The following is a 12243-nucleotide window of genomic DNA, read 5'->3' as shown; positions in this document are numbered from 1 at the left end:
AACGCCTTCTTCTACACCTACTCCTAGCCCATGCACCTCATCAATGGCCTTGAGCTCCACCACCACCATTGGAAGCAAAAGGCCATGTAGACAAGCCTCACTACAAGAATCTACGAGTGATGCTTTTGTCCTTTGTTTTTCCTCAAAGAGAGGCAAAGAAATGCGAGATAGAGACTGCACACACTATCATTGAGTGCAATCTCCCATTCCACTTGCTTCAAGTGGATAAGTGGAAGAGAATGGTCAAAGCCATTGCCATGGTTGGTCCATGCGAGGGGTGGTATGTTGTCACCTACAATAGCATGTGGACCAAGAAGCTCAATGAGGAGAGAGAGAGAAAATCAATAAATCTCCAGAGCCCATGCGTGTCGGATGGGTGAAGTATGATTATAATTTTACATGTATATTTTAATGAACGTATGAAACAACGTATTTTATTCTTGAAGTTTTTGTGTATGTTTTGTACCACACTAGTTCATGTACAAATTGTGTCATACTAAACATGAAAAACCACCTTACTCTCCAAAGAAAAACCCTACCCTAATCCAAGATCTTTGCCTTCCATGACCATAGCAATTTGCCTTCCCATTTTGTGCAACAATCTCTACATGACATGAGCATATTAGCATTTTTGGTAATCCACCTTTCATCCTATACAATCTTGATGTCCATTGCATTTGCTAAAGGCTACAAAAGTTCGCTAAGACATGTGAATCTCCAATCTCTCCAAGAATTGTGATCCTCAAAATCAAGAAAAGGAATATGCTACCCAATGTTCTCCTCCAACCTAGACTCACGCCAACTTGTGATTTCTAGATATGCACAAGTATTGTCCTAGATGTGAAAAAAATAAGGTATTGACTAGTGAGAAATAGCGAAATCTTCCACCATTTTTGGAACTAATTGTCACACCACTCTATCTAACTTCTTTCTAAACAATGATTTATTTGGCCAATGTATCAATCTAGAAACAACCAACACTCTCATATCGGCATTTTATTTAGACTCTAGTGGGTACCAACGAGTAACTGACAATAGGTCTTGCCAAGAAGAGATCCAATGTGACAATCTCAATCCAAGTAATAGGAAAATCATACTAATCATAACACTCAGCACAACTTAGGGAAAAACTGTTAGCGATGTCTGTCAGATCCTAGCCGTACCAATCAGGCTGGTCGGACTGCCACGTGGCAGTCCGACTGTACTGCACCAGTCGGCTGCATTTAATGCAGCCGACCTGTCTATTCTGGGCGCATATTTCCTGGCTATTTATAGCCGATGTCCAACACAGTCTCTCACACTTCTGATCGCAAGTTTTAGGCTGGAGATTCGTGCAGATTACATCTCTATTTGCAAATTTCAAGCTGGAGATCATGCAAACTGCAGCAGACTTCAAGATGAACAGCAGGTTGCATCGTCGAGGTGGAGACACGCAGTCCAGCGCACTGCGCCCGTATACATATCTGCATATCTTTGTATACAGTACACTATATACAGCAGATCTTCATCTTCCACTATCTCTTTCTCTCTCTTCTCTCTACGTTCACTCTCTCTGTCTTGGTCCCACGCTTCCGCATCGCTGCACTCTGACATGGTATCAAAGCAATGAAGAAGTGCTGACTGAGTGAAGAACCAACCTGAAGAGGAGATTCCATCGCGACACAAGGCTGCGTTTCCAACGTTCGAGGGTGAGCAGGAGGGCTGCACATCGGAACAAGGCTGAAATGAGCGTGGGTGCGTGGGAAAGGAGTCCAGTTGGTGGATTTGCTACTGTTTACTGTTGTTTAAAGAGGAGGAAGGCCGAGTTTTCAGCTTTCAAGTGCAGGTTTTGCTTTTTCATCGCCTCCGACGGGTGAAGAAGGTACGAGATGCGAAAGAAAGAGCCCTATCAGGCTACGTTTTCACAGTCAGAGGGGACTGCTTTTGTGTTTGTGAAGGCATTACAAGTGAAGATGTCTACAGAGATTGACTTGGAGTTCCAAACGATCATGGACCGGAAGATGCCTGTCTTACCGACTCTTCCCCGCAGATCAAAAGCTCGATGGCAGAGCTTGTACAGAAGGAGATCGACCGGCCCTTGATGAGAGATGAGTCCAAACTCTCTTTCGATGCTCACGCGGAGTTGACCAAGGCACAATCTCATTGGGACAAACTGAATGCCCGGATTCATTCTTTTCTTTTTCTGTCTTGTACTACAACCGTGATAGAACACATCGAGCACTTGACGGTGGCTTGGGAGATATGGCTGGAGCTTGACCAGATGTATAACCGGATGACCCTTATGAAGCAGGTTTCTTTGGAGGTGCAGATGCGGACCTTGTCCGTGAACAAGTCTTCTTCATTGCGGGAGCACATCAACAAGCTTAGACAACTTCAGATGCACGTTTAGAATGTGGGGAAGCCGATTTCCTCCGATGACATGGCGATCACACTCTTGTCCTAGTTGCCGCCACGATTCGGTGCTTTCTACTCCACCCTTATTGCTTCGGGGTGAGAGTCTACTCTTCGGTGGGAAGAGCTGGTTCCTATGGTCTTGGACCAAGATGAACAACTGAAGGGACAGCATGCTTCCAAGTCGAAAGCCTTGACAGGTCAAGCCTCTCAGAAGAAGGGGAAGGACCAAAAGAAGAAGAAGGAGGACAACAAGTCAAAGAAGGACAAGGATAAAGAATCCACATGCCATATTTGTGAAAAGACCAGCCATTGGAAGAAGGATTGCCCCAACAAAGACAAGAAGGACACCAACAAGAAGGACTCGAAGGATTTTGGAGCGGTGGCTGCACCCTCATCAGCTGTGTTTCTTCATCTAGCTGTCATTGAGGACTCTACACCAAATGCTTCTGATGCTACGATGATAGCTTCCCAAGCTCGAGAGTGGATCGTTGACAATGGTGCCTCCCGGCACATGACTCCATTAGTTGGTGTTGCCCAATTGCGACCTTCGCGTGGACAGATTCTCATTGGAGATAGCTCTTCAGTGTCTATTGCAGGACGGGGTGAGATGCAGCTTATTCCAGATGGATGATGTGGTACCCATACCTCAGAGGTCTTGCACGTGCCAGGTTTGGGGTATCATCTACTTTCAGTTCATAAGATTTGTTCACTTGGACTTTTGATGGAGTTTGACAGTGATTTGGTGCGAGTCCTTGATCGTGGGTCAAGGAAGGTTCTCTCATCAAGATATAAGGAGAACGGCATCTACAAGTTGACGTCTTCTACCGCCCTCCCTACTCTACTTCTTACCTCTCAGACACAGTCAGAGCTATGGCATGCTCGGTTTGGTCACCTCAACTATGATTATCTTCGGAGGGCGTCACGTGGACAGCTTGTTCGAGGGTTGCCAGACATAGTGGTGAGCCAGCAGCCATGCGTCTCCTGCATTCGGGGAAAGCAACATAGGGATGCGATTCCCAACAAATCTTTGCGGCGGTCTACTTCACCGATGGAGCTTGTATCTACAGATCTTTGTGGCCCTATGAGGAACGAGTCCTTGAGAGGAAGCTCGTACTTCATGTTGATCGTAGATGACTACAGCAGAATGACTTGGGACTATTTCTTGGTGTTGAAGTCGGAGGCTTTCTCCCACTTCAAGGATTGGCTTCTCTTTAAGGAGAACCAATCGGGCCAACGATTGAAGACCTTGCGATCCGACAAGGGTGGTGAATTTGTTTCTAATGAGTTTGCTCATTTCTGTGCAAATAAAGGTATTCACCAAGAGTTTGCTAACACCAACACTCCTCAAGAAAATGGCATTCTTGAACGGAAGAACCAAAGTGTGATCGAGATGGCGCGCACCATGATGGAGCACTGATAGACACCTTAGTTTTTGTGGACCGAGGCTATGGCTACTGCAGTCCACATCCTTAATCGATCCCCCACTTCGGTCGTTGATGGGATGACACCTTTTGAGGCTTATTTTGGAACTAAGCCCGATGTTTCTTATTTCAGGGTTTTTGGGTGTGATACCTATGTTCACATTCCCAAGACTCATCGTGATAAATTTGAAGCAACTTCCCGAAGACAGGTGTTTGTTGGCTACAGCTCTCAGTCCCAAGGCTATCGTCTGTATGATCCCGTCAAGCGAGATGTGTACACCAGTCGAGACGTGCGGTTTGTGGAGGTTCCGACCATAGCAGCGGGTGAGGAGCATCCCGTTCTTGGAGATCCAAGGGAGAGTTGGGCTCCCGAGACAGTTCCTTTGGAGCCCGCGCCTTTTGATTCTGATTTTGTTTCCGATACAGAGTCTACTGTTCCACCGGTCATCCCTGAGGAGTTATCACCGGTGGATATCCCAGAGTCTTCAGCTGATGGAGAGAGACGAGGAGAGGTCCGACCTCCTCACTGGGCCCGTGACACACTCCGAGATTCAAGGATCGAGGGGGTCCCTGAGGAGTGAGGACCGTAGGATGGTCCGCGGTGGTCATGGAGGCACCAGGCGCATTCTACGAAGCTTGTTTACTCTAACTATTGTTTGATGATCCATGTTATGCAAGATCGAGAGCCCACCTCCGTGAAGGAGGCTTTACAGTCCGCACCATGGAAGAAAGCTATGGAAGCCGCGTTGGAGACTATTGAGAGGAATGGCACTTGGTATCTCGTGCCTCGCCCCTCGAATAAGAAGGTGATTGGCGTCAAATGGGTCTTCATGAAGACCATGTACCTTAGCGATGGTTCTTTGGACAAGCACAAGGCTCGCCTTGTTGCTAAAGGTTTTGCACAATGCCCAGGGATTGATTGTCATGACACTTTTGCCCCCACTGCTTGTATGGCGACTATTCGAGCTGTTCTTGCCTTGGCTGGCCATAGGAGATGGCCTGTCTATCAGTTGGATGTGAAGTCAACCTTCCTTAATGGTGATTTGAAGGAGGAGATCTATGTAAAGCAGCCTCCTGGCTTTGGATCTTCAGATGGGCAAGTCTACAGGTTAAAGAAGGCCTTGTATGGCCTCAAGCAAGCTCCACGTGCATGAAACCAGAAGATTAATTCGTTCCTTCAGTCACAGTTGGGATATCGGCGTTCCAAGGCCGATCCGCAACTTTATGTACACACTTCCGAGGCTGGTTGTGTGCTTTTTGTGTTGTATGTTAACGATTTGATTGTCACAGTTAATCATGCACAGAAGGTCAAAGAGACGAAGGCAACTTTACATCAGGGGTTCGAGATAACGAACTTGGGTCTACTCCACTTCTTCTTAGGCCATGAGATTTATCAGTCTCAGAGGGGGATTTTCATCTCCCAACAAAAATATGTACAGGAGCTCTTGGTTTCTTTTGCGATGGAGGATTGTCGGACCATTTCTACTCCTATGGATCCGAACTGGAAGGCCACTTCACATTCCAATTCTCCCATGGCGAATACTTCCCGCTACTGTCAGTTGATTGGATCATTGATTTGGCTCCTCAACACTCATGTTAATCTTTGTTTTGCTGTTGGTCTCTTGGCGGGGTTCATGAGTGCACCTCAGACGGTGCATTGACAGGCTGCCCAACAGATACTTCGGTATTTGAGGGGGACATCTGATTTAGGGATTCATTATCCAACAGGCACAGGTGGTTCAGATCTTGTACTTGCAAGTTGGAGCGACTCGGATTGGACTGGTGATGTGGACCACAAGCGGTCTACTATAGGTTACTGTTTTACCTTGGGTGCAGGTGTTATCTCATGGAGTAGCAAGAAGCATCCCACAGTAGCCCTTTCGTCTACTGAGACAAAGTATCGAGCCGTGTCTTCCACCACATGTGAGGCTGTGTGGCTTCGGAGATTATTGGAGGAGCTTGACTGCCCCCAGACTTGTCCTACTTTGCTGCAATGCGACAATGAGAGTTGCATTGCCTTAGCGCGGAATCCTGTTTTCCATGCCCGGACGAAGCACATAGAGATCTAGTACCACTTCATCAAAGAGAAGCTTCTGGATGAGACCATCGTTGTGGAGTACTACAAGACAAAGGACAATCTTACAAATTTGTTTACGAAGGCGCTTCCCTAGGCTCTACTTCGGAGACATGCCAGATCCCTCAGGCTTCTGCCCCGTCCAGGCTCTGAGAGGGGATGTTAGCGATGTTTGTCAAATCCTGGCCGTACCAATCGGACTGGTCGGACTGCTACGTGACAGTCCGACTGTACTGCACCAGTCGGCTGCATTTAATGCACCGACCTATCTATTCTGGGCGCATATTTCCTGGCTATTTATAGTCGATGTCTAGCACAGTCTCTCACACTTTTGATCGCAAATTTCAAACTGGAGATTTGTGCAGATTACATCTCTGTTTGCAGATTTCAGGCTGGAGATCGCACAGACTGCAGCGGACTTTAAGGTGAACAGCAGGTTGCATTGTCGAGATGGAGACACGCAATCCAGTGCACTACGCCCATGTACATATCTGCATAAAAAAGGTATACAGCAGATCTTTATCTTCCACTGTCTCTTTCTCTCTTCTCTCTGCGTTCTCTCTCTCAGTCTTGGTCCCACGCTTCCGCATCGCTGCACTCTGACACAAACGTGCAATGGTCAGCCTTGAGATTCCAATATACAAATTTATACTTTATATTACCAAACTTCCAATCTAACAAATTCTTAGATGCCACATCGACCCCAATGGAATAACCTAAACGTCTAGTAATCATACCTCTAGGAATAATCTTGCCTTGCCATGCAAGTCAATCAAACCTCTTTCTGTGTAACTAATAAGAATTGATTTTAGCATTTAATATACAACCTAGTGCTAGCCCACACAAACAAAGCCATTAATCAATGATTGACCAACAAACTTTGCACCACTAGGAAGAGTGAGACCCACAATATCTCCATCCAAGTCAAGCCTATCCAATAAACTCGACATGGGATGAATGACCAAAGCAAACAATAAAGGGCAAAGAGGGCATCCTTGCCTCAAAGAACTAGAAAGGGCAATCTCTTCAAAGACCCCTCCATTAAGCACAATTCATGCAATCCCACCTTGGCTCACAACATTTATGAGATTAGACATCCGAGGGCCAAAACCCATAGCAACCATCATTTCTTATAAAAAGACCAATTGCATGATCATAAACTTTTATATATCAAGTTGGACCATGGCTACTTCCTGTCCAAATGCTTGTGCATGACCCAATTGAACATTAAGGATGTAAATTGTAATGCAAAATATCCCAATCCTTGATAAAACCGTATTATTAAGGATGAATCAACGCAAGGAGTATTTTCTACAACCTATTTACTAAAACTTTGGTAAATATTTAATACAAGGACCCCATCACAAAATTTGGACTCCTCTGCTTTAGCTCCATGGGTGCACGTACTTTGGGCAGCAAATGAAGCAAGGCCAACTTCCAATCAAAATGCATCACAACAAACCTCCATCTCATGCGAGCTTCAGGTGCTCCACATAAGCACCAACTAGTTCATGTGTCAAGCCATCCCACCTTGGACTCTTGCTATGGCGGAGATGCAACAATGCATAGTCCACGTGATCCTCTAAAATGTCCACATCCAAAGCGTTACCCACTCATGCGCGATTAGATCACCGCCCAAGCCACGCTAATAGAATGTAAAACAAGCTCTATTAAGCCCGAAGGAGATGAATAATAGTCCCTGCACATGCTGAGACTTGTTTGTTGTGGCTGCATAACCATGAGACCCTAAGAATCTAGCAAGTGTACAATATACTCTCATGCATGGTTTTTATGCTATTTCTAAAAGAAAACATGTGATTGATAATTATTATCGCTCAAAGCATCCGCGTGAGCCAACAACTTATATTTTCCATATTGTTGTTCTTGCATAGAGGTCACTTGACATGCCAACCACTGCAAACGAGTTTCCAATTCTAAACAAGATGATCCAGCCTTTATCAATTATTGTCATTCTGCCAACAAAACCTACAAATTTTGTAAATGAGCTCTATTGGACGAGCATGTTGCACCCCATATTCACGGCCCAGCTTTCGAGCATTTTGACTGAAAATAGGCTTAAGTATTTAAGCCCTGTTAATGCACATGATGGCTAAACTGAAGAATCACTTGCCGCATACAATCAAAAAATTGATCGTGCTACGAGAAACTTTGATTCAAGTGCAACGGTGAATGCCCCAACAAAGCTCTAAAAGCCTCGACCAGCTGATACAACATCTCAAGCACTACCAATCATGATCAGAACGAACACGTTGTCTTATTGCCCCTGTACGACGAGAAAAAGTCATTCTGACATACATAAATCGTATCCAAAGGATTTTGGCATAAATAAATCCTATCCAAAGGAGTCTAGGTGCTAGTATGTGGTTGAGAATGGTAAATACACCTAGACTCTGAGGGGTGCAAGTTGCAACCAACATTAAATGTCTCGTTTCAGATATAGCGCTTCCAATACATCCAAGGTTTAATATTTAGGGCCATCTGTCACAAAATGAGGTGATATATAGCATGGGCTAAATGTTGCACGTATTACAATCTCCTAACAAGATACTTGATGAACCAAAGAAAAATATTTCATATCAAGTCATACTTGACAAGGCTTCCTTGAAAATTTCAGAGCATAGACACCCACCAATGATAGCAACCCATTGTCAAACATGATTTCCACAATGAGAAATCTACCATGGATGGCTTGCCTAATTGAAAAAGGCTATGACAACAATCAAAAGGGAAACCTAAACCCTAATTGATAAAATACATTGGAGCTATATTGCCATTGTAAAAAACCGTACAATCCTTATAGACATAAGTGTTGCTTGCAAAACGAAGTTGTTTATGCTCAAACACACAAAAAACAGTCCAATTGCCTTCAAATCACTTTTGCCAATATCATGTACCACTTAATTTGGAAAGAAACTTCCTTTATCACATCACACTTTGATATTTAGTGACGATCAACATTGTACATGGTTTTGTCTCATAGCTCGATTTCAGCCTCAGAAGATCTTAATCTCTCTTTTTTTCTCTCTCATAATCAAGTGGTTACCCTAGTGGTAAGTCACTTATTTTATTAACCCTTTGACTGTGGTCCAGATCTCCCCTTTTCTACACCTATACTAAATGACAATGTGGAATATAGAAGTTCAACCTAAGACCTTTTGATCACTGCTCGTTCAACTTAACCGAGCTACATCTGTTTGGTCAAGATGTTAACATCTCTCTCTCTCTCTCTCTCTCTAGTGACGATCAGCATTGTATATGGTTTTTGTCTCATAGGCCAATTTGGTCTCTAGTATACGTTAATAAATTTTTTCTTTCTTTCTCCTTTCTCTTTCTCTCACATGTTTGTGCCTTGGTTGGTATTCCATTCAGACACACTTGAATGCTGTTGAGGATAAGGGAGGGATTTTGTAGAACTTGAAGCACCCTTGAAAGGGCTTCCCTTGGCCTTGATTGGAGATGAAATGTTTGGGTTACATCAACGGTGTAAGTACATGGACCAAGAGAAACTTAAGGTCATTGTCAAGTAGAGTTGGCCACTTACACCAACACCAACCTGCTACCCATGAAGGCATATTCTTTTGCCAGTGTGATTTGAGTTGGCCCCTTTTATTGCTTAGATTTACACAAAAAGCAGATGCTCAGCATCAGCTAGCAGGCTAAGTTGCATTCTATGGGGAAGGTTTCGATAAACGTCAAAAATCGCAGGAAAAATGCATTTTGGAGATGGCATTGTTCTCTGGAGCAGTATAAATGTATAGGTCTTATCAATCAGTGCCTAATTATGAACTGTTACCTGATACATCTCTTCAGCACCCCTGGTATCTCCCTCTGAAAGCTTGAGCCTGGCTTGCTCCAAATTTGCCTCCCTTCGTCTGGAAAGAAGGACTTGACTGAGAGTGACAAAGAAACCTTGAGTTGGGATGGCTTTTGAGGCAGTCTCATACCTCTGACGCTCATCTTCTGTTAAGGCTTTTGATGGCAATCGGCCACCATCAAACACGACCACGGGTGCAATGCCATTGAACTTTAGCATATTGATATGATGCATGCAATATTTGATGCAGGGTTGTATAGCTTTGGGATCCGGTGACTTCTGTTCGCATAGATCAAAGCTACAAGCATATGCTGAAGGGACAGAGCAACAAAGGCTTTATGAGTATGCCGAAAAGAAAAGGGGTCTCATACAGTTCCATATAACCAATATGACAGTAGATAGCAGACCTCCTTTATGTAGCCAACAATATGCATCAATGCCCACCTGAGAAGTGCATGGCATTAAGATTTTAATGCCAAGAAAGACCGGTATCATTGATTAGATAGCGGATGAGATAGGAAACGAAAACTTACACGCTTGCCAGCATATTTCTTGATGTGCACAGCTTCTGTGTAAGGTTTCAGCAGTTTCAATAGCCCTGGTATTCCCATTTCTTTGTTATGATCACTTTCAGAACAGAAGCCTCACTGCACCCTGCAATTACGTGGAGGAAAGTTTTAGTGAATCAGAGGCATGTTGCAGAGTTCGAAATTGACTGCATCTAATGCACTACTGGCATTCCAATAGATTCTGCTCCTTATAGTGAGACGAATTGAGTTGAAATTTACAATACTTGAGCTGATGAAGATTACTATTGTCTGTCATGTAGGAGTTTGAGGCGAACAGAAGTTCGGTTTTGATGAGTGGAGGCATGTTACTCAAAAGTTGGAACTTTTTTAAGGAACGGCTTGGAGGAATCAATTTATAATCTTTCGGAGTACTCAACGTGAGGATATTTGTGAATCAGACAGAGCACTCAAACTGTAAGCTCTTATCAATGTGAAAACATGGCTGAATCAGAGAAAGAATTCAAGCTAATAAGTTTTGCCGGGGCTCCTGCTCAAAAAATGAAGACTGAATGAGCTCCACAGAGCGTGATAATAAGCCAGCAGATTGCGCATCAAAGAAGCTTATCGTAGTTCAAATTAAGACACGCTTTGGTGAGGCCTAGATTATTGATTCTCAATCAAAGCTTAGAAAGTCCCAAAGGTTGATCAGATTGAATGTTTCTGACATACAAACTCTGCCCAACATTCAGGAAGCTGCATGCACCTGCCAGAGGGAGCTCAGACCGCAGCTCCGAATGGAAATGTTCATCAGTAGAAGAACTTGGCACAAATGCAATCTCTACTCCTGGGAAGAGATGTTTTCAGCTTCCTTCTTTCTTCGTTGGTAGACGGGCTTGGGCCAAGTAATTACAATCAATCAGGAGCTGAGCAGTATACTAAGCTGCCTTAAACTCTTCAAGCCGGGCGATTTCCCTGCAGTCGTTCTGCCCCTGTTTCAATGTGCTTTCGCTGCTTCATCCATCGCAGGGGCAATAAAGAATCCCAGGTCACAATGGTACAGACATTTTTGTGAGACGAGAGAGAGAGAGAGGGGACGCAAAGTTTTCCTTGAGAGAGAGAATTTTTGAAACATTTTTGGTGGCGGGAAATGTATTGTATCGCATATTTGCCGGTAACGTACAAAACGAATTGCGACATCGTAGTATGATGTATCTACCTACCTAGGCCTACATATTCTAATTCTAATTCTAATATATTTTAGTGTGGCACGCGCCCAATGGACCATCCCCCACCCTCGACTATATCGCACGGGTATTCAATGAAGGGGAGAGTTGGGATCGACGGTTGAAAACACACCACACATCTCGAAGTGGTCTGGGACATTGAAATAGACGTCTGTGCACTTTAATAGGACGGCCAAAGTCAACTACGTCAAAACAGTAAACTAGACCAAAAAATTAGGCATTGACAAATTTCGAGATGGATCGTGAAATGGGTTGTATTAAGGGCTATTGATGCGATTTGGCTTTATTTAGCCTACTAGTCAGATTTTGAAGAGGGAACATGTGGTGTAATTAATTCCATTGGATTTATAGGTGCTACACTTTTAGTCCTTAAAAATTTTGGGGTCAAAGTAAACTAGGACAAAATGGTAAACTAGGACGGATGTCTATGGGATAGTTTCGGGCACAAGGACTCACAAAATGGCTTTCATTTGAGTTTCGGGCACAAGGACTCACAAAATGGCTTTCATTTGAGTTTCTGCAAATCTGAACGGGTTGGGAGCTTGAATGCAAAGCAATAAGGTGAGCCTAAATGATTTATAATTTATTATGCGCTTATTGAAGAAAGATTGAGATGTTATAATTCTTACATCATAGTATTTTGTGATTCTGCTACTACTGGTTTAGATTGATGGGATATGCTTGCTCATTGTAATGCACTTGTTTCATATCTACTTTGCTAGATGATGGACCATAATGGAGGAATTGTTAGTGACTTTGAATTTGA

General features: G+C 43.8%; 1 protein-coding gene across 5 annotated transcripts in view; it reads right to left on the bottom strand.

Moving 5' to 3' along the window:
• LOC148029450 (exonuclease 1-like) overlaps positions 1-11296 on the bottom strand; it is an 82415-nt gene extending 71119 nt beyond the window's left edge. For 4 of the 5 annotated variants that reach the window (XM_087688267.1, XM_087688266.1, XM_087688265.1 and 1 more), the window contains exons 1-5: positions 10997-11296; positions 10258-10378; positions 10132-10168; positions 9855-10035; positions 9704-9782 (exon numbers count right to left, since the gene is read on the bottom strand). In XM_087688267.1, coding sequence (XP_087544393.1) covers positions 9704-9782; positions 9855-10035; positions 10132-10168; positions 10258-10335 — 375 coding nt within the window. In that variant the 5' untranslated portion in view covers positions 10336-10378; positions 10997-11296. Of the gene's footprint in view, positions 1-9703; positions 9783-9854; positions 10036-10131; positions 10169-10257; positions 10379-10996 lie in introns of those variants that run through there. The other variant, XM_087688268.1, reaches the window with a different exon arrangement.
• Between the last annotated feature and the right edge of the window lie 947 nt (positions 11297-12243).

This window comes from Lygodium microphyllum, chromosome 11 (genome assembly GCF_053477565.2).
Source record: "Lygodium microphyllum isolate KBCC chromosome 11, Lygodium_microphyllum_v1.1.10, whole genome shotgun sequence".
Taxonomy (NCBI): Eukaryota; Viridiplantae; Streptophyta; class Polypodiopsida; order Schizaeales; family Lygodiaceae; genus Lygodium; species Lygodium microphyllum.
This window is presented reverse-complemented; position numbering and strand designations above follow the sequence as displayed.